The sequence below is a fragment of the Oncorhynchus tshawytscha genome, linkage group LG10 (genome assembly GCF_018296145.1).
Source record: "Oncorhynchus tshawytscha isolate Ot180627B linkage group LG10, Otsh_v2.0, whole genome shotgun sequence".
Classification (NCBI taxonomy): domain Eukaryota; kingdom Metazoa; phylum Chordata; class Actinopteri; order Salmoniformes; family Salmonidae; genus Oncorhynchus; species Oncorhynchus tshawytscha.
This window is the reverse complement of record NC_056438.1, coordinates 9,467,697-9,495,622: the sequence shown is the minus strand read 5'-3', so window position 1 is coordinate 9,495,622 and position 27,926 is coordinate 9,467,697. Positions and strand designations below refer to the sequence as shown.

General features: G+C 46.3%; 1 protein-coding gene across 1 annotated transcript; it reads left to right on the top strand.

Moving 5' to 3' along the window:
- Positions 1-808: 808 nt before the first annotated feature.
- Positions 809-27,898, top strand: rcor2 (REST corepressor 2). Its single transcript, XM_042329421.1, is given in 16 exon segments — positions 809-895; positions 3,560-3,675; positions 11,065-11,121; positions 11,300-11,380; positions 11,702-11,754; positions 13,737-13,898; positions 14,050-14,174; positions 17,574-17,637; positions 17,891-18,026; positions 23,447-23,547; positions 23,646-23,723; positions 25,375-25,432; positions 25,589-25,812; positions 25,893-25,992; positions 25,995-26,069; positions 26,072-27,898. Coding segments are annotated over 15 exon segments (1,614 nt in total). The 5' UTR covers positions 809-895; position 3,560; the 3' UTR covers positions 26,257-27,898.
- Positions 27,899-27,926: the final 28 nt, after the last annotated feature.

Here is a 27,926-nt window from a genome sequence, read left to right as displayed (position 1 = left end):
ACATCGTTCAGAGCAGCAAGTCTGCCCGAGCGCAGCACAGAGATGCACAGCTGACGAATCACTCCGCGCAAGTAGTTCCCAATTTATGTGATTGTACGATAGCAGGTAGACTTGATTTTTGTTGTTGTAAACATTTCAATTTCAGACATCTACTATTCCAGTATACAATGTAGGGTTGGATTAAAACCAGCACTGTATTTATGGGCCAACATTTTTAAGAAAATGATGATCTGTCTCTACATCAACGATTGATTGAGACGTAAATGCATCTAAATTGGACCAAATAACACATTCGAGGCAACAGCAAGCATGTGTATTTGCCCCACGACAAGCCATCTTTTGTATGTCTGTCCAACTTGCACAGGGGACTACTTTTCTGCTATTGAAGTTAGTTAGGGAGAGGCGAGGAGCAATCCAACGGTTGCGGATGTACACCTCTTCCCTCCGAGGCCTGGTTAGGTTCTCCCGGCACACTCTCCGCTTCTCTACGTGCAAGCTGTTTTATTGAATACGCGAAGACCCACTTTGGCATCAAATGAATGAAAATTAAGCCGTTTTGAAGGTGAAGTTTATTTTAATTTAAATTTTCCTAGTTAAGCGGCCTATTAGCTGCGGAGAAAGCCGTAGCTAAGTTTTGAATGAGAGAAAAACGCCCGAGGACCACAAAATAAGCAGGTGAGCTACTGAATTGAACTGCTATCCCGACTTGTACAACGAATCCAAAACGTCCACTAGTAGCGACCAACAACTGGAATAGTACTAGCTACCCCCCTAGCTACCCCCCCCACACCCACACCCCTGCCCCCCACCGACGTTAGCCTGGCGATAACAAAAGGATTGAAAGTTGAAAGATATATTATCAACGGAGGGCAGAGGAAAGGAGGAGAGAACGGAGGTGGGACAAGATTTCATTATTTATTAAATGTTTTTTTTTTTAAAGCCGGTTCTATGGGAACACAAGTTGTTGTATTCTTGTCACTACTAATTTGGATGTGGTTTTGAGCGAGAGTCGAGGAAGAGTGAGAATATGAGAGATTGTGACAAAGATCCCCCTTTGGAGACTACGAGAAAGAAAAAAAAATAGATTTAGTAATTTGTGAGTTGAACTGATACTAACCCTAACCCCAAATAATATCTGTATAATTGATTAATAAGGATTGTAACTGGCTTTCTAGAGGCAACATAATGGTAATAGTTACCAGGATGGGATTCCAATGCTAGACTTGTCTGGAAATGGCTAATGGTTGATATGAATGTGTTTTTGGCCAGTAGCACTCACACTAGTGAGTGTCCCAAATGAATTACTTTCCAATAGCTGTTATTTATTTAATATTAGAGAAAATAGCTTAGTAACTAGTCAGCCAGTTTCTTGCTAATATTTTACACTGTCTAAAAGTTAAGGCAAGATTGCTAAGGTTTATATTGCAACTAATGTAGATGCTAGCTACTACCCTGTAGAAATGTGTTGGCTGGTCTATGTAATCAATCAATCAAGTTGCAACAAAAAAAGTGGAAGGGGCGGGCTTTGGCGACCGGTGGGACAGTAATGATATCGATAAACTATGAACAAATATCAAAGTTATCTGTTTCCATGAAATTAACTTTTTCTGTTTGTTGTTGCCTTGATTAGTCTCTACAATCCTACCTAAAGTGTGAGTTTAATGTTACACACAGACTGGCACCGTTTGTGTGGCTTGGACCAGCATTAGGCAAGTAGACAAAGGCCAACAGCATTGTGAATGAGGCCGAATACTATACTACTGCAATATCTTCTTTGAGTGGTTTTTAATCAGTATTACAGGAAAATATTTTCTTAAATTAGGCTTGTAAAGGTTATCATCACAAAAAAAAACATACGTCCTAAAATTTAAGTGTTGTGTTTTGCCGTGATGTTACAGTTAAGTGAACTTTGTGATGATACATACATTGTGTGGAACTAGGCTCTTGTTGACAGACCCATTTTTTCCGACAAAATGTACCAAAAAAAAAAGACAGCTATTGAATGTACAACTGTTCTATTAATTTGCTAACTGTATTTAGAGTTCGTTTCACGTCTCTTGTGTTCGGTATAACGACAAAAGTCGGTTTAACGGGAACATTTGAAACCGGAAGATGTCTTGTCCCGAGGTGACCGTCTAGTCTTTTGTGTCACAGCACGAACGTTAGCGCGCGCCTCCCCCCCAAGACAGAGAACTTACTTCACATCACACACACATAGTTTGGCATAGGCTGTGTGTGTGTGGTGTGTTTCGATGTTTCCCCACTTGATAGTTGATCATGTGACTCCTCGTTGTGTAGCCAGATACTGGATTAACTGTGTTATTTTCCTGCTGTGAACTCTAAATTGCTTTTGTTTGAGTGTGTGTATATGCAACCTGGTCTCAGAGAATTTAGTATTATTCTGTACGTATCTCCGAGATGTTCCATTTAATGTAACGTTTTTGTATGATTACATAAAACAGATGGTTACTGAAGGCATAATCATTGCTAACTACTTATTGCAAATTCGTAACATATGTTACGTTTTGAGAATTCGTAATTTATATGTGTATATATATAAAATACTGATTGTAATTCGTAACATATGAAAAGGAGTGATGTACGTCCACAAATTGATACATATCGTACTAAATGGAGTGTTCTCGGATTTACGTACAGAATAATACAAAATGTTCTGAGACCAGGTTGGTATGTGTGTGTATTTTTGCTATTATGAGGAGTTGGGGTTGATAACCAGACACAGTAAGAGGCTGATGAGAATGAGACGGTAGTGAGCACGGTTACATTGCACAAAATAATGTGATTTATTGTGAATAGTCAGATTTTTAAATGTAATTATTTGTTTAAAACGTTTAAATGCTTTGCAAGAACAACAATTTAATCCTAATAATCCTGTTTACATGGACACATCTGAAATCAGGCTGCCTGATGGGAATTATGATAAACGCAGAAAATCACCAATCAAAATAAACGCTCTACCACACTTGACCATGTTATTTTTGGGAAGAACATTTTTATCCTGAGTTCGGACAGATAAAGTTTGTATGTGAAAACTATTTCAAACTAAGATACTTTGTTGTTCCCGAACTCACTTCACTTGCACAAAAGAGAGAGAGAGTCCTGAACTGCTGCTGTTAGCACATGTACAGATCAAATACACAGCGCTGGAACTCTGCTTGAAAAAAGGTGTTTACACGTCCTAATCATTTGAGAGATTGCTCTTAAAAACTTGTTTTAACCAGAGTATTCTTACATAAATGATGATCTACCACTGTTTTAAGGAGAGTGAAGTTTTCACATGACTGATGTCGTACTCAGCTTACTAACATAATCGATTTAATATTGAATTATTAGTGTGCATGTACGTGTGCTTAGTGGAAAACAGATTGTTCATCTCTGCTATACTGAGGGCTTTGGAAGTTTGGTATTTTGTTGCTTCGTTGAGTTAATGTGTGTGCTGATTGGTGACAGGACTTTTCCTTAGTGATGTAGATTATGTGTAGGCCTATGCTTTATCTGTGTGTGTGTGTGTGTGTGTGTGTGTGTGTGTGTGTTGCAGTATGCCCTCGGTGATGGAGCGGTCGGGGAGTAGCGTTCTGTCTAGGAGCAGGGCTAAAACCAATGGAAACAACCAACACTCGGAGGAGGACAGCAGCGATGAGGAGCACGCTCACGGTACACACACACACACACACACACACACACACACACACACACACACACACACACAGGTCAAATTCGGGGGAAAGGGCAGAAAATAACATGGTATAAAGTTGATTTTGATTGGTGATTTTTCTGCATTTATCAACAGTCTCATCAGGCAGCCTGATCTCAGATGTGTCCGTGTAAACAGGATTATTAGAGAAATTGTTCTTTCAAAGCATGTACAATTAATTATATTAATCTTAACTATCCACAATAAATCTCATTATTGTGTGCTTGTAATCGTGCTCACTACTGTCTCGTCATTTTCTTACCATCGGCATACCTACTCAGTTCATGACAGGAAAATACACACGCAAACAAAAGCACTGAAGAGTTCACAACAGACAAAAAAAACACAGTCCCTCCTCATTTCATTCTGTTTGCTTCCATTTAAAGAATTGTGCAACTTCCAGCATGACTTTAGCGTGAACACTGAGGCTGTACCCTTATTAAGTTATAGGTTTAACAGTGTCCGTGTAGGTTTACCGAGGATATTTGATCATAATGTAGGCCTAACAGCGTGGTCTTTATTGTATTTATTGAACCTTTATTTAACTAGGCGAGTCAGTTAAGAACAAATTATTATTTACAACGACTGCCTACCGGCGGCCAAACCCGGACGACGCTGGGCCAATTGTGCGCCGCCCTAAGGGACGTCCAATCACGACCGGTTGTGATGCAGCCTGGAATCGAACACAATGGAGAAAATGCATCCCATAACATGTTAACATGGAAACAGCTGTTCTATCATTCATTGTTCAATGAAGGCCTACATTCCATAACATGCAGGGCTTGACATGAACCTGTTTATCCACTTGTCCTTCTGACAAGGTGGTGACTGAAAATGTTGTTTGATACTCGAAACCACTTTACAAAATAAAATGCATTATTAATCCCATACCATTATTACAGAGAATGTGATAAATTACCTATTGGCTACTTAGGTTATTCAAGCCTGTCTCAAAATATAACACAGCCCCTTTAAGACAAAAAAAAGAAGCTCTTTACCTGACTGGCTTTTCAAAGATGTCTAGAAATGTATACATTTTGTGCTCTTGTAGGAGTCAATCACTCCCCTATTGCTGACTACAAATGATCTATAACTGGGCTAATAACTCACTAACTAGCAAAGGATATGAACAAAATGTGCACACATGGCTACATGCAGCTCTCACTATGATCTCAAAACAAGCGCATCTACTCACGACCGCTCATGCTGTAAACACAGTCCAGTTCAAAGTGCCTGGCACAGATCCATATATGGCAATTGTCTATATGCACATAGGCCTACTGCAGCTCTGATTGGTTATGGTGCACTAGTCTGTGTATGTCTATACAAGAGAATCCTACAACAAAATATTTTGCAGTCCCCCCCCCCCAGGTATTTTTGCATTAAAAGTGGCTAATATTGTGTTCAGTCGATCACAGCCACAGTAAAGGGAAACGTTAATGGTGTTAACAGGGAAAAACTCTAGAACAGTGATGGTGTTAACAGGGAAAAACTCTAGAACAGTGACGGTGTTAACAGGGAAAAACTCTAGAACAGTGATGGTGTTAACAGGGAAAAACTCTAGAACAGTGATGGTGTTAACAGGGAAAAACTCTAGAACAGTGGTCACCAACCTTCTTTTTCAATATCACTTTGAGTCAAAATGCAAGCTGAGATCTACCGTTCAGATTTGTTTCTTTTTTTAATAGCATGACTTTTAAAAAAACCCGGAAGGAAGCTATAGGCCCAATACAGTATCACTGCATATTGGCTTTGCTTGAATTGCCCTGCCAATGCATTGCTGTTTGAGCCTGTTCTTAAAATTTATATTTCTACATTTGAGGTAGGCTATATGATCATACCGGTAATAGATCCGTTGTTTTATTACTTGTGAAACACAGCTAAGTGACCAAACATTTTTAAATCATGTGCTTTTTATTTTACTGGGCTGATGGTGCCTGCATCTGAGGGTCAGTCTCAGCAGAGGGAGAGAGCAGCAGACTGAGGGTCAGTCTCAGCAGAGGGAGAGAGCAGCAGACTGAGAGTCAGTCTCAGCAGAGGGAGAGAGCAGCAGACTGAGGGTCAGTCTCAGCAGAGGGAGAGAGCAGCAGACTGAGGGTCAGTCTCAGCAGAGGGAGAGAGCAGCAGAGTCAGTCTCAGCAGAGGAGAGAGCAGCAGACTGAGGGTCAGTCTCAGCAGAGGGAGAGAGCAGCAGACTGAGGGTCTGTCTCAGCAGAGGGAGAGAGCAGCAGACTGAGGGTCAGTCTCAGCAGAGGGAGAGAGCAGCAGACTGAGGGTCAGTCTCAGCAGCGGAGGGAGAGAGCAGCAGACTGAGGGTCAGTCTCAGCGGAGGGAGAGAGCAGCAGACTGAGGGTCAGTCTCAGCAGGGAGGGAGAGAGCAGCAGACTGAGGGTCAGTCTCAGCAGAGGGGAGAGCAGCAGACAGACTGCAGCAGGTCAGTCTCAGCAGAGGGAGAGAGCAGCAGACTGAGGGTCAGTCTCAGCAGAGGGAGAGAGCAGCAGAGACTGCAGACTGAGGGTCAGTCTCAGCAGAGGGAGAGAGCAGCAGACTGAGGGTCAGTCTCAGCAGAGCGGAGGGAGAGAGCAGCAGACTGAGGGTCAGTCTCAGCTGAGGGTCAGTCTCAGCGGAGGGAGAGCAGCAGACTGAGGGTCAGTCTCAGCAGAGGGAGAGCAGCAGACTGAGGGTCAGTCTCAGCAGAGGGAGAGAGCAGCAGACTGAGGGTCAGTCTCAGCAGAGGGAGAGAGCAGCAGACTGAGGGTCAGTCTCAGCAGAGGGAGAGAGCAGCAGACTGAGGGTCAGAGAGAAAGGAGAGGTAGAGAAAGTGAAATCAATCAATCAAATATATTTATAAAGTCCTTGTTACATAAGCTGATATATCAAAGTGCTGTACAGAAAACAGCCTAAAACCCCAAACAGCAAGCAATGCAGGTGTAGAAGCACGGTGGCTAGGAAAAACTCCCTAGAAAGGCCTAAACCTAGAGAGGAACCAGGCTCTGAGGGGAGGCCAGTCCTCTTCTGGCTGTGCCGGGTGGAGATTATAACAGAACATGGCCAAGATGTTCAAATGTTCATAAATGACCAGCAGGGTCAAATAATAATAATCACAGTGGTTGAAGAGGGTGCAACAGGTCAGCACCTCAGGAGTAAATGTTAGTTGACTTTTCATAGCCAATCATTCAGAGTTAGAGACAGCAGGTGTGGTAGAGAGAGAGAGTCAAAAACAGCATGTCTTTGATATAAAAAAATACCCAATCCACTAATAACAACAACAACAACAACAACGTCTATTGATACTCATTCATTACAGCTGCACTGCTTGTTCTAGCGCTGAGTGGAAATAGGAAGAACGTGCATTTTATGGCTTATAAAAGTGTTGAATACAAAGTGTTGACAGGGCTGAGTAAGAACATCAAGTCACTCATAAAAACAGCAGATCTTTGTTGTATTCGTTGACAGTCTCTCTAGTCGTGGTTTTAAATGTTTTGAAATCTCACAGTAGCTTTCTTTTATGCCATGCTACATTACTGCAGACATGGTAATCTGAGCCATCCGATTGGCCAGCGGTCGGCCTATAGTGCACTTGATTTTCTCTCTGGGCCCGCCAGGGAGGCAGAGTTTGTGCCCTCACACATGAAATGGTTCAAAATGGCAACGGTTCGCCTACCTGGTGCGCAGGGCAGCTGAATCGGACAAATCTCTCACGCTCCCTCTCTGCTTGTCTGTCTCTCTCTGGGCTTATCGCTAATACTCTCTCTCTCTCTCTGGGTTTATCACTAATTCTCGCTCTCTCTCTCTCTCTCTCTCTGGGCTTATCACTAATACTCTCTCTCTCTCTCTCTCCGGGCTTATCGCTAATTCTCTCTCTGTGGGTTTATCACGAATACTCTCTCTCTCTCTCTCTCTCTCTCTCTCTCTCTCTCTGGGTTTATCACTAATACTCTCTCTCTCTCTCTCTCTCCGGGCTCTCTCTCTCTCTCCGGGCTTATCGCTAATACTCTCTCTCTCTCTGGGCTTATCGCTAATACTCTCTCTCTCTGGGTTTATCACTAATACTCTCTCTCTCTCTGGGCTTATCTAATACTAATCTCTCTCTCTCTGGGTTTATCACTAATACTCTCTCTCTCTCTGGGCTTATCACTAATACTCTCTCTCTCTCCGGGCTTATCGCTAATACTCTCTCTCTCTGGGCTTATCACTAATACTCTCTCTCTCTCTCTGGGCTTATCACTAATCTCTCTCTCTCTCTGGGCTTATCGCTAATTCTCTCTCTCTCTGGGCTTATCGCTAATACTCTCTCTCTCTCTGGGCTTATCACTAATACTCTCTCTCTCTCTGTGGGCTTATCACTAATATTCTCTCTCTCTCTGGGCTTACTCTCTCTCTCTCTGTGGGCTTATCGCTAATACTCTCTCTCTCTGTGGGCTTATCACTAATACTCTCTCTCTCTCTGCTTATCGCTAATTCTCTCTCTCTCTGGGCTTATCACTAATACTCTCTCTCTCTCTGGGCTTATCGCTAATACTCTCTCTCTCTGGGTTTATCACTAATACTCTCTCTCTCTCCGGGCTTATCGCTAATTCTCTCTCTCTCCGGGCTTATCGCTTAGTACTCTCTCTCTCTCTGGGCTTATCGCTAATACTCTCTCTCTCTCCTGGGCTTATCTGGGCTAATACTCTCTCTCTCTCCGGGCTTATCGCTAAAACTCTCTCTGGGCTTATCACTAATTCTCTCTCTCTCTCTGGGTTTATCAGAAACTCTCTCTCTGGGCTTATCACTAATACTCTCTCTCTGGGCTTATCGGAAACTCTCTGTGGGCTTATCACTAATACTCTCTCTGTGGGCTTATCACTAATACTCTCTCTGGGCTTATCACTAATACTCTCTGTGGGCTTATCGCTAATACACTCTCTCTCTGGGCTTATTGCTAATACTCTCTGTGGGCTTATCACTAATACTCTCTCCGGGCTTATCGCTAATACTCTCTCTCTCTCTGGGTTTATTGCTAATACTCTCTCTCTCTCTCTGGGCTTATCACTAATACTCTCTCTCTGGGCTTATCGGAAACTCTCTGTGGGCTTATCACTAATACTCTCTCTGTGGGCTTATCACTAATACTCTCTCTGGGCTTATCACTAATACTCTCTGTGGGCTTATCGCTAATACACTCTCTCTCTCTGGGCTTATTGCTAATACTCTCTGTGGGCTTATCACTAATACTCTCTCTCTGGGTTTATCTGTGGGCTTATCACTCTCTCTCTCTCTGGGCTTATTGCTAATACTAATCTCTCTCTGGGCTTATCGCTAATACTCTCTCTCTGGGCTTATCACTAATACTCTCTCTGTGGGCTTATCACTAATACTCTCTCTGGGCTTATCACTAATACTCTCTGTGGGCTTATCGCTAATACACTCTCTCTCTCTGGGCTTATTGCTAATACTCTCTGTGGGCTTATCACTAATACTCTCTCCGGGTTTATCGCTAATACTCTCTCTCTCTCTGGGTTTATTGCTAATACTCTCTCTGGGCTTATCGCTAATACTCTCTCTCTCTGGGCTTATCGCTACTCTCTCTCTCTCTCTCCGGGCTTATCGCTAATACTCTCTCTCTCCGGGCTTATCGCTAATACTCTCTCTCTCTCTCCGGGCTTATCGCTCTACTCTCTCTCTCTCTCTCCGGGCTTATCGCTAATACTCTCTCTCTCCGGGCTCTCCGGGCTTATCCGGGCTTATCGCTAGTACTCTCTCTCTCTCCGGGCTTATCGCTATCGCTAGTACTCTCTCTCTCTACTCTCTCTCTCCGGGCTTATCGCTAGTAATCTCTCTCTCGCTCTCTCCGGGCTTATCGCTAGTACTCTCTCGCTCTCTCCGGGCTTATCGCTAGTACTCTCTCTCTCTCCGGGCTTATCGCTAGTACTCTCTCTCTCTCTCCGGGCTTATCGCTAGTACTCTCTCTCTCTCCGGGCTCTCTCTCTCTCCGGGCTTATCGCTAGTACTCTCTCTCTCTCCGGGCTTATCGCTAGTACTCTCTCTCTCTCTCCGGGCTTATCGCTAGTACTCTCTCTCTCTCTCTCTCCGGGCTTATCGCTAGTACTCTCTCTCTCCGGGCTTATCGCTAGTACTCTCTCTCTCCGGGCTTATCGCTAGTACTCTCTCTCTCTCTCCGGGCTTATCGCTAGTACTCTCTCTCTCCGGGCTTATCGCTAGTACTCTCTCTCTCCGGGCTTATCGCTAGTAATCTCTCTCTCTCTCCGGGCTTATCGCTAGTACTCTCTCGCTCTCTCCGGGCTTATCGCTAGTACTCTCTCTCTCTGGGCTTATCGCTAGTATCTCTCTCTCTCTCCGGGCTTATCGCTAGTTCTCTCTCTCTCCGGGCTTATCGCTAGTACTCTCTCTCTCTCTCCGGGCTTATCGCTAGTACTCTCTCTCTCCGGGCTTATCGCTAGTACTCTCTCTCTCTCCGGGCTTATCGCTAGTACTCTCTCTCTCTCCGGGCTTATCGCTAGTACTCTCTCTCTCTCCGGGCTTATCGCTAGTACTCTCTCTCTCTCCGGGCTTATCGCTAGTACTCTCTCTCTCTCTCTCCGGGCTTATCGCTAGTACTCTCTCCGGGCTCTCTCTCTCTCTCGGGCTTATCGCTAGTACTCTCTCTCTCCGGGCTTATCGCTAGTACTCTCTCTCTCTCTCCGGGTTTATTGCTAGTACTCTCTCTCTCTCTCCGGGCTTATCGCTAGTACTCTCCGGGCTCTCTCTCTCTCCGGGCTTATCGCTAGTACTCTCTCTCCGGGCTTATCGCTAGTACTCTCTCTCTCTCTCTCCGGGCTTATCGCTAGTACTCTCTCTCTCTCTCCGGGCTTATCGCTAGTACTCTCTCTCTCTCTCTCCGGGCTTATCGCTAGTACTCTCTCTCTCTCTCCGGGCTTATCGCTAGTACTCTCTCTCTCTCTCTCCGGGCTCTCTCTCTCTCTCTCCGGGCTTATCGCTAGTACTCTCTCTCTCTCTCTCCGGGCTTATCGCTAGTACTCTCTCTCTCTCTCCGGGCTTATCGCTAGTACTCTCTCTCTCTCTCCGGGCTTATCGCTAGTACTCTCTCTCTCTCTCCGGGCTTATCGCTAGTACTCTCTCTCTCTCTCTCGGGCTCTCTCTCTCTCTCCGGGCTTATCGCTAGTACTCTCTCTCTCTCCGGGCTTATCGCTAGTACTCTCTCTCTCTCCGGGCTTATCGCTAGTACTCTCTCTCTCTCCGGGCTTATTGCTAATTTTCTCTGGGCTTATTGCTAGTTCTCGCTCAGCTGATGTCTCTCTCTTCCTCTGCGGTCACTTCCTCTAATCATCCCTCTTTTCTCTCCACAGACAGTATGATTCGAGTGGGAGGAGACTACCAGGCACAGATACCGGAGTTAAACCCAGGTACCAGAGAGGGAAGGGGGGTTTGATTATTTGGCTGTGTATGTGACAGATGGAGTGAGAGAAAATAAGGAATGTATGACTGACGTGTGTGTGTGTGTGTGTGTGTGTGTGTGTGTGTGTGTGTGTGTGTGTGTGTGTATGTGTGTGTGTGTGTGTGTGTGTGTGTGTGCGCACACAGACACTCCAAGCCGCTACAATGAGAAGGAGCAGAGGAGTATGCTGGTGTGGTGCCCCAACAGTCTCATCTCTGACGCCATGTGTAAACACACACACTATACTATTATCTGACAGTTTAAATTCTTTGCTCTCTCTCTCTCTCTCTCTCTCTCTTTCAATTCAAGGGTTTTTATTGGCATGGGAAACATATGTTAACATTGCCAAAGCAAGTGAAGTAGATAAAACAAAAGTGAAATAAACAACTCTCGCTCTCTCACTCTCTCGCTCTCTGTCGCTCTCTGTTCACTCTCCCTCTCTCTCACTCTGCTCTCTCTGCTCGCTCTCTCTCACTCTGCTCCCTCTCTCTCTGCTCGCTGCTCGCGCTCTCTCTGCTCGCGCTCTCTCGCTCGCTCTCTCCCCCCAGTGGATGAGTATATTCTGATGGCTAAAGAGAAGCATGGCTACAACATGGAACAGGTACAGTCAATCTAACTTTATACAAACAGTAAATATACTCTACAAATATAAACAAAACATTTCAAAGATTTTACTGAGTTCCCAGTTCACTAGGAAATCAGTAAATAAATAAAAAATTGGGCCCTAATCTATGAATTTCACATGACTGGAATACAGATATGCATCTGGTGGTCACAGATACCTTATAAAAAAGGTAGGGGTGTGGATCAGAAAACCAGTCAGTATCTGGTGTGACCACCAATTTGCCTCATGCAGCATGACACATCTCCTTCGCATAGAGTTGATCAGGCTGTTGATTGTGGCCTGTGGAATGTTGTCCCACTCCTCTTCAATGGCTGTGTGAAGTTGCTGGATATTGGCGGGAACTGGAACACGCTGTCGTACACGTCGATCCAGAGCATCTCAAACATGCTCAATGGGTGACATGTCTGGGGAGTTTCCAGGCCATGGAAGAACTGGGACATTTTCAGCATCCAGGAATTGTGTACAGATCCTTGCGATATGGGGTTATGTATTATCCTGCTGAAACATGAGGTGATGGCGGCCGATAGAAATTGGCAAAGATAAAATGCAATTGTGTTCATTGTCCGTAGCTTATACCTACCCATACCATAACTCCACCACCACCATGGGGCACTCTGTTCACAATGTGGCCATCAGCAAACCGCTCGGCCGCACGACGCCATACAAATTCTATGGTTGGACGTACTGCCAAATTCTCTAAACCGACAGAGGCAGCTTATGGTAGAGAAATTAACATTCAATTCTCTGGCAACACCTCTGGTGGACAATTCTGGAGTCAGCAAACAAATTTCACACTCCTCAAAACTTGGGTTGTGTGACAAAACGTTCCTTTTATTGTCCCCCAGCACAAGGTGCACCTGTGTAATGATTGCTGTTTTAATCAGCTTCTTGATATGCCACACCTGTCAGGTGGATGGATTATTTTGGCAAAGTAGAAATGCTAACTAACAAGGATGTAAACAAATTTGTTCACAACTTTGAGTGAAATAAACATTTTGTGCATATGGACATTTCTGGGATCTTTTAATTTCTGCTCATGAAACATGGGACCAACACTTTCCATGTTGCGTTTTATATTTCTGTTCTGTGTAGTTATCTCAGAGCTCTGGTTCAAAATAATGCACCATATAGTGAATAGGGTATTCATCCTCCAGTATGTCCCCTCCCCTGTGTCAAAATGTCACTGCTCTCTCTGTCTGTCCAGGCCTCTGGGTCTAAATGTCACTGCTCTGTCTGTCTGTCTGTCCAGGCCCTGTCTGTCTGTCCAGGCCCGGTGTCTAAATGTCACTGCTCTGTCTGTCTGTCTGTCTGTCTGTCCAGGCCCTGTCTCTAAATGTCACTGCTCTGTCTGTCTGTCCAGGCCCTGTCTCTAAATGTCACTGCTCTGTCTGTCTGTCCAGGCCCTGTGTCTAAATGTCACTGCTCTCTGTCTGTCTGTCCAGGCCCTGTCTCTAAATGTCACTGCTCTGTCTGTCCAGGCCCTGTCTCTAAATGTCACTGCTCTGTCTGTCCAGGCCCTGTGTCTAAATGTCACTGCTCTGTCTGTCCAGGCCCTGTGTCTAAATGTCACTGCTCTCTGTCTGTCTGTCCAGGCCCTGTCTCTAAATGTCACTGCTCTGTCTGTCCAGGCCCTGTCTCTAAATGTCACTGCTCTCTCTGTCTGTCCAGGCCCTGTGTCTAAATGTCACTGCTCTGTCTGTCCAGGCCCTGTGTCTAAATGTCACTGCTCTCTCTGTCTGTCTGTCCAGGCCCTGTGTCTAAATGTCACTGCTCTGTCTGTCTGTCCAGGCCCTGTGTCTAAATGTCACTGCTCTCTCTGTCTGTCCAGGCCCGGTCTCTAAATGTCACTGCTCGCTCTCTCTGTCTGTCCAGGCCCTGTGTCTAAATGTCACTGCTCTCTCTGTCTGTCTGTCCAGGCCCTGTGTCTAAATGTCACTGCTCTCTCTCTGTCTGTCCAGGCCCTGGGGATGTTGCTGTGGCATAAACATGATGTGGAGTGTTCCCTTGCTGACCTGGCTAACTTCACTCCCTTTCCCGAGGAGTGGACCGTAGAGGACAAGGTCCTGTTTGAACAGGCCTTCAGCTTCCATGGCAAGAGCTTCCATCGTATACAACAGATGGTGAGGACACTTACTGGGGAGCTACACTGTAGCGTTGTGAAAACACTGTTTAACCTGTTTACCCTGTAGCGTTGTGAAAACACTGTTTACCCTGTAGCGTTGTGAAAACACTGTTTAACCCTGTCCCCCCCCCCTCTCTCTCTCTCTGTAGCTGCCTGATAAGCTGGTCTCAGGCCTGGTCCGGTACTACTACAGCTGGAAAAAGACCAGGACCAGAACCAGTGTTATGGACCGACAGGCTAGAAGACTGGTCAGAAAGACAGACAAGGAAGATGGGTGAGGAGGAGAGAGTGAGAGGGGGAAGGAATGGAGGGGGTAAGGAGGAGAGGGGGAAGGAATGGAGGGGTAAGTAAGGAGGAGAGGGGGAAGGAATGGAGGGGGTAAGGAGGAGAGGGGGAAGGAATGGAGGGGGTAAGGAGGAGAGGGGGAAGGAATGGAGGGGGTAAGGAGGAGAGGGGGAAGGGAATGGAGGGGGTAAGGAGGAGAGGGGGCAGGGAATGGACGAGGGGTAAGGAGGAGGAGAGGGGGCAGGAATGGACGAGGGGTAAGGAGGAGAGGGGGCAGGAATGGACGAGGGGGCAAGGAGGAGAGGGAAGGAATGGAGGGGGTAAGGAGGAGAGGGGGAAGGAATGGAGGGGGTAAGGAGGAGAGTGGGAAGGGAGGGGGAGGAATGGAGGGGGAAGGAATGGAGAGGGGGTAAGGAATGGAGGGGGAGAGGGGAAGGAATGGAGGGAGAGGGGGAGGGAATGGACGGGGGTAAGGAGGAGAGGGGGCAGGAATGGACGAGGGGAGGAGAGGGAAGGAATGGAGGGGGTAAGGAGGAGAGGGGGAAGGAATGGAGGGGGTAAGGAGGAGGGGGTAAGGAATGGAGGGGGAGAGGGGGTTAGGAATGGAGGAGAGGAGGAAGGAATGGAGGGAATGGAGGAAGGAATGGAGGAGAGGAGGAGGAGGGGGCAGGAATGGAGGGGGAGGGGGAAGGAGGAGAGGGGGAAGGAATGGAGGGGGTAAGGAGGAGAGAGGGGGAAGGAATGGAGGGGGGAGGGGGAAGGAATGGAGGGGGAGGAGGGGGAAGGAATGGGGGGAGAGGGGGTTAGGAATGGAGGGGGAGAGGAGGAAGGAATGGAGGGGGGGAGGAATGGAGGGGAGAGGGGGAAGGAATGGAGGGGGGGGGAATGGAGAGGGAGGGGAAGGAATGGAGGGGAGAGGGGAAGGAATGGAGGGGGAGAGGGGAAGGAATGGAGGGGGAGGGGGAAGGAATGGAGAGGGGGAAGGAATGGAGGGGGGAGGGGGAAGGAATGGAGGGGGAGGGGGAAGGAATGGAGGGGGAAAGGAGGAAGGAATGGAGGGGGAGAGGGGGAAGGAATGGAGGGGGGAGGAATGGGAGGAGGAGGGGGAGGAGGGGGTAAGGAATGGAGGGGGAGGGGGGTAGGAATGGAGGGGGAGAGGAGGAAGGAATGGAGGGGGGGGAGGAAGGAAGGGGGGGAGAGGAGGAAGGAATGGAGGGGGAGAGGAGGAAGGAATGGAGGGGGAGAGGAGGAAGGAATGGAGGGGGAGAGGAGGAAGGAATGGAGGGAGGAGGAAGGAATGGAGGGGGAGAGGGGGAAGGAATGGAGGGGGAGAGGAGGAAGGAATGGAGGGGGAGAGGAGGAAGGAATGGAGGGGGAGAGGGGGAAGGAATGGAGGGGAGGAATGGAGAGGAGGAGGGGGTAAGGAGGAGGGGGAAGGAATGGAGGGGGCGAGGAGGAAGGAATGGAGGGGAAGGAGGAGAGGGAGGAAGGAAGGAATGGAGGGGGAATGGAGGAGAGGGGGAAGGAATGGAGGGGGAGGAGGAGAGTGGGGGGAAATGGAGGGGGAAGGAGGAGAGTGGGGGGAATGGAGAGGGGTAAGGAGGAGAGGGGGAAGGAATAGAAAGGGGGAATGAATAGAGGGGGAAGGAGGAGAGGGGAAAGGATTGGAGAGGGGGAAGGGGTGGACAGGAGGGAGACATGGGGAGGGGAGAGACTAGAGAACACAAACTAATATATACCTCGACCTAAACATCAGCGCCACAGGTAACTTCCACTAAGCTGTGAACGATCTGAGAAACAAGGCAAGAAGGGCCTTCTATGCCATTTAAAAGGAACAAAATTCGACACACACAAGGGCTCCCGAGTGGCGCAGAGGTCTAAGGCACTGCATCTCAGTGCTAGAGGCGTCACTATAGACCCTGGTTCGATTCCAGGCTGTATCACAACCAGCTGTGATTAGGAGTCCCTATTTTGTTTATCTGTCGGCCCCAGCCTCGAACTCAGGCCCTGTGTGTAGCTAACTGACCCTCTCTGCTCATTCATCGCCATTTACCCGTTGTTGTCTTAGGTCTCCTGATCAACACCTGTGATTGCTTTATGCCTCTCTCTAATGTCAATATGCCTTGTATACTGTTGTTTAGGGTAGCTCTCATTGTTTTATTTTACTGCGGAGCCCCTAGTCCTGCTCAACATGCCTCAGATAGCCCCCTTGTCCCACCCCCCACACATGCGGAGACCGCACTTCCAGAGATGCAACCTCTCTCATCGTCACTCAATGCCTAGATTTACCCCTGCTGTACTCGCACCCTACCATGCCCTTGTCTGTACATTATGCCCTGAATCTATCCTACCACGCCCAGAAATCTGCTCCTTTTATTCTCTGCTCCCAACGCACTAGATGACCAGTTCTTATAGCCGTACCCTCATCCTACTCTGTTCCTCTGGTGATGTGTATTTTACATTTCATTTATTTATTTCACCTTTATTTAACCAGGTAGGCTGGTTGAGAAAACCTTTATTTAACCAGGTAGGCTGGTTGAGAACACCTTTATTTAACCAGGTAGGCTGGTTGAGAACACCTTTATTTAACCAGGTAGGCCGGTTGAGAACACCTTTATTTAACCAGGTAGGCTGGTTGAGAACACCTTTATTTAACCAGGTAGGTTGAGAACACCTTTATTTAACCAGGTAGGCCGGTTGAGAACACCTTTATTTAACCAGGTAGGCCGGTTGAGAACACCTTTATTTAACCAGGTAGGCCGGTTGAGAACACCTTTATTTAACCAGGTAGTTCTTTATTTCATTTGAGAACAAGTTCTCATTTACAACTGCGACCTGGCCAAGATAAAGCAAAGCAGTTCGACACAAACAACAACACAGAGTTACACATGGAATAAACAAACGTTCAGTCAATAATACAGTAGAAGAAAATCTATATACAGTGTGTGTCAATGAAGTAAGGCAATAAATAGGCTAACAGTGGCGAAGTAATTACAATTTAGCAGTTTACACTGGAGTGTAAACCAAAACAAATATGGGGATGAGGTAGTTATTTACAGATGGGCTATGTACAGCTGCAGCGATCGGTTAGCTGCTCAGATAGCTGACACTTAAAGTTAGTGAGGGAGATATAAGTCTCCACCTTCAGTGATTTTTTTTTTTTTGTAGTTCGTTCCAGTCATTGGCAGCAGAGAACTGGAAGGAAAGGCGGCCAAATGCGGAATTGGCTTTGGGGATGACCAGTGAGATACACCTGCTGGAGTGCATGTTCCACCCTGCTATTTGTGGCAGAATGTAAGAATGTATTACTCTGTCACTTATTCATCCCCCTTCTCTTTCTCCCCATCCCTCCCTCTCTCCATCCATCCCTCCTCTCTCCCTTTCTCAGTAATGATGAGATAGAGGGCGACCCGGGCAGCGACAGCGACTTTGAGATCGACGCCAAAAAAGAGGTGAGCAGAACGAAGTGTTAATCTTCTTCTGAGTGGCGCAGTCGTCTAAGGCACTGCATCTCAGTGCTAGAGGCGTCACTACAGACCCCGGTTCGATTCCGGGCTGTATCACAACCCGCCATCAGCGGGAGTTCCATAGGGCAGCGCACAAGGGGAGGGTTTGGCCGTCATTGTAAATAAGAATGTGTTCTTAACTGACTTGCCTAGTTAAATAAAGGTTAAATGTCTGTGTACTGACCCTCCCTCTCCCCAGACAGTGAAGCAGCACAGCTCCAGTGGTTCTGGAGGAGAGAGGGGACCGCCAGGCCGGTCGAACCAACAGAGGAAAGAGTCTGTTGGGGCTCAGTACCGCCACCACCCCCTGAGAGCTCGTCGGAGACCACCTAAAGGTACCTTATACACACACTGGGTTTCTTTATCTAGGTGTGTGTGCGCACGCGTGTTGCATGGTATACCGAAACTTTTTCAATTTAAAAACAAAAGTTCGTTACTGGAATTTTTGTTACGTTCAGAACTCCAACTTCTGTCAAATGTCTTGCGTGGTTGAGAGACTGAAGTCTGTCAGCGCAGCCCTTTTTTATAGAGCAAGTGCCTGGTCCACTTAGTCATTCATTACTAGTGCCATCTGGCTGCATAAAAATGTACCCTTGAATAATACAACACGGCATGTAGAAACTGTTAATTACTGTTCTCAAAACAATGTCCATACAGACTGGAAAAACTTTACGATGCAGGAAGGTACCGGTAGCTTCCAGCTAGCTTCGTAGGCTAACTTTCCTCGCTAGCTAACAGCTGAAGCTTTTGTCACGTTCCCCAGCAAGAAAACCCCAAATGTCACTCAAACAGAAGGGAGAACTAACAAAGAGTCACTGACAACAACCAAAAGGAGGAGGTGGGGGTTTTAGGGGGTAACAACTGAAACCTGAAAGACACTCACCACGAGAGCCACTAAATTTGCCCACACCAAAACTTAAAGACAGGACGCAAACCAAAATGGTGGAGCTAAAACAAAAACAGGGAAGATCAGATAAAGGAATGTTTGTCTAGAAATCTAAAATTGGAGCGCCAACTAAAGTTATTAACCTTCCATATCTACCAAGACAACTGGAGCACTGGGCCAGCACAGGTGAAATACCTTCCCACTAACGAGATGGACAACCAGCACAGGTGAAACGCCTTCCCACTAACGAGATGGACAACCAGCACAGGTGAAACGCCTTCCCACTAACGAGATGGACAACCAGCACAGGTGAAACGCCTTCCCACTAACGAGATGGACAACCAGCACAGGTGAAACGCCTTCCCACGAGATGGACAACCAGCACAGGTGAAAGATGGACAACCAGCACAGGTGAAACGCCTTCCCACTAACGAGATGGACAACCAGCACAGCCTTCCCACAGGATGGACAACCAGCACAGGTGAAACGCCTTCCCACTAACGAGATCCCAGGTGAAACGCCTTCCCACTAACGAGATGGACCAGCACAATCGAGATGGACCAGCACAGGTGAAACGCCTTCCCACTAACGAGATGGACAACCAGCACAGGTGAAACGCCTTCCCACTAACGAGATGGACAACCAGCACAGGTGAAACGCCTTCCCACTAACGAGATGGACACCAATCAGACACCAATCGGTGCGCCCCCCCCATACGTACAACCTCAAAACATAAATGGAAAAACCAAAACCTGTAACATCTTCCTCTTATATTTTTGTTGGACAAGTTTGCTCATCACCAACAGGAAACAACCACCTCACAACATAATCAGCTTAAATGTACTGCAGTCTCCATTATAAACATGGTGTCTTGCCTGTCAATAATTAAAAGCCACCTTTTTTAATTTAGTTTTTAAATGTGTAAGGGCTTTTGTTTTTTGTTTGTATTTTCTAATCTTTTCTTATTTACCCTTTTTTTGTTTTTTGGACATAGTTTGCTTAAATCTGAAGTTTTGGAAAAACTCACGTATGCTTCTATAATGCAAAAAACGTACAGTCAAAATAAATTGTGAGCCAGAGCTACCCACTGGCTTAACACCAAACCTATTGACTGAAAGACAATCAGCAACCAAGTTGTGCTTACCACAGACATGTCTGATTTTCAAGGGGAAACCCCTGCAACATCCATAGTAACTTTCCTCTCATGAGGAAAGTTACCACCTCATTGTGGTGGTAACTGGGGTGGCAGGGTAGCTTAGTGGTTAGAGCGTTGGACTAGTAGCCGGAAGGTTGCAAGTTCAAACCCCCGAGCTGACAAGGCCCAAATCTGTTGTTCTGCCCCTGAACAGGCAATTAACCCACTGTTCCTAGGCCGTCATTGAAAATAAGAATTTGTTCTTAACTTCTTTGATATAGGGGGCACTCTTTTAATTTTTGGATAAAAAAACGTTCCCGTTTTAAACAAGATATTTTGTCACGAAAAGATGCTCGACTATGCATATAATTGAAGCTTTGGAAAGAAAACACTCTGACGTTTCCAAAACTGCAAAGATATTATCTGTGAGTGCCACAGAACTGATGCTACAGGCGAAACCAAGATAATTTCAAACAGGAAATGCCCCAGATTCTGAAGGCGCTGCGTTCCAATGTCTCCTTATATGGCTGTGAATGCGCCAGGAATGAGCCTACAGTTTCTGTTGTTTCCCCAAGGTGTCTGCAGCATTGTGACGTATTTGTAGGCATTTCATTGGAAGATTGACCATAAGAGACTACATTTACCAGTTGCCCGCTTGGTGTCCTCCGTCGAAATGATTGCGTAATCTCCAGCTGCGTGCAATTTTCCATTTGGTTCAGAGGAGAAACCAAACTGCCACGAATGATTTATCATCGAATAGATATGTGAAAAACACCTTGAGGATTGATTCTAAACAATGTTTGCCATGTTTCTGTCGATATTATGGAGTTAATTTGGAAAAAAGTTTGGCGTTGTAATGACTGAATTTTCGGGGGTTTTTCTTAGCCAAACGTGATGAACAAAACGGAGCGATTTCTCCTACACAAATAATCTTTTTGGAAAAACGGAACATTTGCTATCTAACTGAGAGTCTCCTCATTGAAAACATCCGAAGTTCTTCAAAGGTAAATGATTTTATTTGAATGCTTTTCTTGTTTTTGTGAAAATGTTGCCTGCTTAATGCTATGCTAGCTATCAATACTCTTACACAAATGCTTGTGTAGCTATGGTTCAAAAGCATATTTTGAAAATCTGAGATGACAGTGTTGTTAACAAAAGGCTAAGCTTGTGAGCCAATATATTTATTTCATTTCATTTGCGATTTTCATGAATAGTTAACGTTGCGTTATGGTAATGAGCTTGAGGCTATGATTACGCTCCCGGATACGGGATTGCTCGACGCTAGAGGTTGACTTGCCTAGTTAAAGGTAAAATAAAATAAAAAATAATACAATTATGGAGCTTCTCTCTCTTTTCAGGGTTCGGTTGATAGGCATGTTGTTGGCTCGAGGCCCCAACGTCAATGTTGTGCTCTAGTACATTTGTCTGAGTTGGCACATCTGAGCGTAAACCTTGATATTCTAACAGTAGTGAGACAATGGTGCCAAAAAGACATCAAGGATTTCTAGAATCTCTGAGTTACACCCTGTACCGGTTGAGTATAGGGATTTCCCCGTGCTCTTGAGGATGACACTAGTGGCCACAGGCAGAACATCACTACCGGTTTTCCACCGACTTCGCCGACCAATCGTAGCAGTTTAAGTACGGTTTCAACATGTTGACATGACACAGTGAGGTTTTTCTGCTGACTTGATGTCCAAACACGAGCCCGTTTTGGACTAAAAGATTCCTGCGCTGCAAACAGCACAAGAGGGACCCATCCAACTCAAAGCGGTAAGCTCTCAACATAGACCTCAAAGTCTGATGAAATCTCCCAAGAGCCTCTGGGCGGTAGGCACCAGAGGGACAACTTGCTACACCCAACCTTTGCAGCACTTGCTGGAAGACCCTTGACATTAAACTCAAACTTTGGTACGCCTGCACTACCTGCTGAAGTCAGAAACATTGAAAAGAACCCCACCGGGGTTAAGAGAAACTGGTTACCGCTCTTCACTCTGGGCAAAGGACCCAACACAGTCCACCAAAACCCTACTGAAAGGTTAGTCAAAAGCAGGAATAGGCTGCTAAGTTGCAACCGGTACAGCTTGGTTCAGTTTACCCGTCTGCTGGCAAATGCCACAGGATTTACAGTGAGCCACAACATCCTGTTTCAGACCAGGTCAGAAGAAGTTATGCAAGATACGGTCACACGTCTTGTTGACCCAAAGATGGCCTGCCATACTACCATCATGACCCAACCTCGTTATCTCCTGTCGAAGTGTAACTGGAACAGCAATTTGAGATACACTGGACCAATTGTCTTGCCAGGAAGTGGTGTGAGAACGCCATCTCCGTCAAAAGTAACACACACGAACTTCATCAAACTCCTCTTCGTCATTACTCTGTTCAGCAATCGGCTGTTTCCTGGACATTAAAATGTCAACCGGTCTTCCTTCACCGGTCCTACAAAATCACTCGCCTTTGGGGTTTTCAAAGGGGAGATAAACTCAGGAGTCCGTCCGTCCGTCCTCCCCCCCCGTCCCCGATTTCGCTATATCCAAATTGGTTATTACAGTCCTGCTGCAACGGACGGACTCAGGAGAGGCAAAGGTCGAGAACCATGCGCCCTCGGCAACACATCTCCGCCAAGCCGCATTGCTTCTTGACACACTGCTCGCTTAACCCAGAAGCGTGAAGCACCAATGTGTCGGAGGAAACACCGTACATCTTGTGACCGCAGAAGCGATCAGTGTGCATACCCCCGGCCCGCCACACGTACTTGCTAGAGCGTGATGGGACAGGGACAAGGACATGCCGGCCAATTGTGCGCCGCCTTATGGGTCTCCTGGTCGCGGCCGGCTGCGACACAGCCTGGGATCAAACAAGGGTCTGTAGCACCAGTTGCTGACGCGTCAAAGGCAGAACACCATCCAAAATGAAGGATTGGGCCACCCCGGTGTCTCGCAGTATCTTCACCGGCTGTTCAACAGCATCGCTACTCTGCAGACACACAAACCCATCTGAAACAAAGGTTTCATACACATCTGATCCAAAGTCTTGTTTAGGAGATACACCAGTCCCCACCAGAGACTTAATGGGCTGGAGTGTTCCCAGTCCCCACCAGAGACCTAATGGGCTGGAGAGTGGAAACGAAAAAAGTTTTCTGCCGATCTTTGACTAACCTGAATGGCTTTTTGCATAGGGATAACTACAGGGTGCTTCGTTTGTGAAGGTAATTTTATGTGTCATCACAAACATCACAAACAACAGCTTTCTCAAGTGAGATCCTTGTGCTCATAAATGTAGGTCGCAACTCTATCGTGAAGGCAATTCTTGAAACTGTTCGAAGCATGAGAGTCTTTAGATCCTCAAGGGTCTTGACCTCAATATGTCTTTGTAATTCACATCAATTCACTTCCCTAGTACTTTGTTTGTGATAATAGGCAAATCATAACAGAAAATAAGATGATTTCAATGCCGATTGTCTGCAAAAAAAACAACAACCCGTTGTTAATTCACTTAGTCTCCCTCACCACCACCTTCTATGCAAATTTTGTTAATCAGTATAATAAAATATCTCCTTGCAGTTGCCAATAAAATCATGACTGAGTATAATACATATAAGTTATTCTCTCTCTCTCTCTCTCTCTCTCTCTGTCTCTCTCTCTCTGTCTCTCTCTCTCTCTGTCTCTCTCTCTCTGTCTCTCTCTCTGTCTCTCTCTCTGTGTTAACATACTACTCTCTCCTCTGTAAAGGCATGCATCTGAACCCCGAGGACATCATGGCTGTGTCAGCCAATCACCACCATGGCTCTGGCAGACAGCTAGACACACACCTGGTGTCACTCAAGAGACGGGTATACACACAGACCACACACACACACACACACACCGATGCAGACACAGATATCACTTATAGAGTAATAGATTCTCTCTGTGTCTCTCCCCGTCTCAGGTCCAGAGTATTAAGCAGAACAACAGTAGTATGAAACACTGTCTAGACGAGGGCATCGACAGCCTGCGTCCTACAGGGGTACATACATTTCCTTTAACTTCCTCTTCCCTGTCTTCCGGAGATACCCAGGTAGGTCTTCTCTTCACCAGGGGTGTGTCTCAATAGGCTAAAGTTCCTTCATCTATACTTAATCAAATCAAATGTATTTATATAGCCCTTCGTACATCAGCTGATATCTCAAAGTGCTGTACAGAAACCCAGCCTAAAACCCCAAACAGCAAGCAATGCAGACGTAGAAGCACGGTGGCTAGGAAAAACTCCATAGAAAGGCCAAAACCTAGGAAGAAACCTAGAGAGGAACCAGGCTATGTGGGGTATCCAGTCCTCTTCTGGCTGTGCCGGGTGGAGATTATAACAGAACATGGCCAAGATGTTCAAATGTTCATAAGTGACCAGCATGGTCCAATAATAATAAGGCAGAACAGTTGAAACTGGAGCAGCAGCACGGCCAGGTAGACTGGGGACAGCAAGGAGTCATCATGTCAGGTAGTCCTGAGGCATGGTCCTAGGGCTCAGGTCTTCCGAAAGAGAGAATTCGAGAGAGCACACTTAAATTCACACAGGACACCGAATAGTGGTGTCAAACATACGGCCCGCGGGTGGGTCCAATCTGGCCCGCGGGTGATTAGAGTAAAACATGTAAAACCTTTTTAAAAAATTTACATTTTTGAACCCAATCGAAACGATAATGGGATCTCAGGTTGTCACAGACGACCGGGAGTCCCATAGGTCGGCGCACAATTGTCGTCATCCGGGTTAGAGGAGGGTGGCTTTCCTTAGCTTATCGTGCTCTAGCGACTCCTTGTGGTGGGCTGGGCGCCTGCAAGCTGACTTCAGTTGAACCACGTTTCCTCTGACATATTGGCGCAGCTGGTTTCAGCGAGCGGGTGGTAAGTAGCGCGGCCAGGGGGGGGGGGGTCATGTTTCGGGAGGACGCACGACTTTCGACCGTCGCCTCTCACGAGCCCGTTGTGGAGTTGCAGCGATGAGACAAGATTGTAACTACCAATTGGATATCACGAAAAAGAGGGTAAAATGTTATATATATATATTACCAGTCAAAAGTTTGGACACAACTAAGAGTTTGTCATTATTTTCTACATTGTAGAATAACAGTCAAGACATCAAAACTGTGAACTAACACATGGAATCATGTAGTAACCAAAAAAGTGTTAAACAAATCAAAAATAGATTTTAGATTCTTCAAAGTAGCCACCCTTTGCCTTGACAACTTTGCATTCTCTCAACCAGATTCATGAGGTAGTTACCTGGAATGCATTTCCATGTGACTGGTAATGTATATAATTGGCCAACATTCCAACATCTTCTTGACTGTCCAGCTCTAATAATCACTTGAGTCAGTGAGCATCAAATCGATGGATATTGGACGATTTTTGTTAAATTTTGACGGCAAGGAAATGGAACACATTTTCAGTACGGCTCTCCGGACCTCGTTGAAGACAGAATGCAGCCCGCGGGGGAAAATGAGTTTGACACCCCCTGATCTACACCCTGACCTGGTTGTCTAGGTCATAATGGATTTGTTAGGAACTCCCCTCACCTGGTTGTCTAGGTCATAATGGATTCGTTAGGAACTCCCCTCACCTGGTTGTCTAGGTCATAATGAAAATGGTTATAAATAAACCAACTCTTCCTCCTCGCTCTCCAGCCAGCTCCCAAGATGAACTCTCGTTGGTCCACTGAGGAACAGCTGCTAGCGGTGCAGGGTGAGTTAACACACCCCCAAAATACAACTCAATCATTTTCTTTAACACAGGAAATTCTTGTATTCTGGCAAATATAACTCACAGAAGAAACAGTTTGATATTCAGATCACAACATTGAAATTATCTTTCGCTTTAAACACCCTGTTCTCCTCTCAGCTATCCGTCGCTATGGTAAGGACTTTGCGGTGGTTGCCGAGGTAATCGGTAACAAAACTCTGGCCCAGGTGAGCTCCTTCTTCGTTAGTTACCGACGGCGATTCAATCTGGACGAGGTCGTCAAGGAGTGGCAGGCGGAACAAGACGTAGCCTCCACACAGGGGCCTTGTGGGAGTCGTAGTAGAAACGAAGAGAGGGGAGGAGCAGAGGAGGAGGAGGAAGAGGTCAGGAGGGGGTGAGGGTTTGTTTTAGTGAAAGTTTGACAAGTCTATTGCTGATCTAACCCCCTTCTCCTCCCTTCCAGATAAAGCTGGAAGACATTACTCCCCCTGCGGTGACGCCAACTCCCCTCACCCCCTCATCCAACAACCACACCCCTCCTCCTTCCCTCTCCCAGCCTCCCCCTTACTGCGCCCGGCTCCCCCTCTGCCCCCAGCCTTCTCCGGCAGCCCCCCGCTCCAGACCCGACCCCTCCAGACCCGAACCCCCACAATCATCCCCCTCCCCCGTTGATCCGTCCTGCAGTCGTGGCTCCGGGCCAACAGGGGAGCTCTAGTCTCCGTAGGGAACTAGGAAACAACCTCCGCTCCTCTCCTCCTGCTTGCTCTGGCGCTGGTCAGCCTCCCTCACTGGTAGGGCTCAAAGTAGAGCAAACCAACTCTCACTGACAGAAACGAGGGGACTCTTGTATATTTAGGGAGGGGCTCTTGTATACTCAGATGGGTAGATTGTGCTGCTAGTGGGAGTGTTTATCCATTATGATGGAACAATAGAAATCAGAATGCAGTAGTTAGTTGAGTTCTAAGCCCCACCAGTCTGTTTGGTTCAGAAGCCTCTCGTTAAGTCCCCTCTGTATCACTCCATTCAGTTCTGACTCACACTTATTAACCAACTGCACAACCTGTGAATAACCATACTTCCATCTGAGGCTTGGGTCATCCATCCTTCTGTTCCCGCCCCCCTCAGCAGAAAATAGAAGGACATGCCCACACATGCCTCACGGCTGTCTCCATAGCAACCAGCACAGATGTAACTGGTTACACACGGCAATGGTGACCCTGTATTTCACCCATCCCTCCTCCCCAAAGAACAGAACTTTCAGAATACCAAAATCCTCAAGGAAAAGATACACTGGATTGTGGTGATGGATGCCATGACAACAGAACCCCCCCCCCACACACACTGTCTCCATGGCAACAACAGAAGGAACTCTGGCAAAACACACCCAGGTTCCAGTTCCACACTACAAGGTGCTGAACTAATGATTCCACAGGGGAATCAGGAAGATGTCCCTCTTCTACCAGATCCACGTATTGTTGGTCTTATGACGGCAGCATTCTTTTGTTAGGTGATCTCTAAGTAGGTAGACATCCCTATATATAGTGCACTACTTTGGATCGGAGCCCATTTTGACCAAATCCCTATGAGGTCCTGGTCCAATGTAGTGCACTATATAGGGAATAGGATGCATTTGTAATCCCAAGGCTCCTGCATTTCTCCATTCTAAGTAGCATGCTAGTGTGGATATGGAACAGAGACCTGTTTTTGATTAAAAGCACCAAAAAACAAGTCTCAAATGGCAGTTCTATTTATCTCTGGTTACAGTGGTGCCCTATGTAGGGGATAGTACTGTACACACTGTACAATTCACAGGTGTCGTCTGAGAACAAAATGTGAAGCTGAAATACTCGTAGGGTTGGATGGGCATTGTGGCAAGGAGCAGTGCAGCTTGGTTGTGTTTTGGAAGAGGATGCACAGCTCTTGACCTTCGCCTCTCCTGAGTCCGTACGGGAGTTGCAAGTGATGAGACAAGACTAACTACCAATTGGGGTGAAAATACAACCAAAAAAAAAAGTCATTTCTGAACCTGCATTTTTAAATTTCAAATCGAGCTATAACGCAGATATTTTCGTGATGCGTCTGGCACCCTATTCCCTACATAGTGCACTACTTTTGAGCAGTTATGGTGCCATTTGGGACACTTTGTGGCTACAAATTGACTGTGTTTAGCAACAGGTAATGTTCATGAAGTTTGAGACTGGATTTGCTTGTTATTGTTTTCAGGATATTTTCTTTTGGAATAAAACAAAATTACAACCATATTGTTTCCACTGAATTACATTTGTTAAATACACACTTTTGTTACTGGCCTAAATGCAACCAACTTTTTATTACTTTCCATAATTTCTTTTGCACAAAAACAAATACATTTGGAGTCAACTCCCCCGTCTCTCCCAACCAAATACTGGTTAAAATGTCGGACTCAAATTACAGCAAAAAAATGTAAAACAAAATAAATCAACACTGAAATATAGTCATAACAGCAAGAGTAAAGACA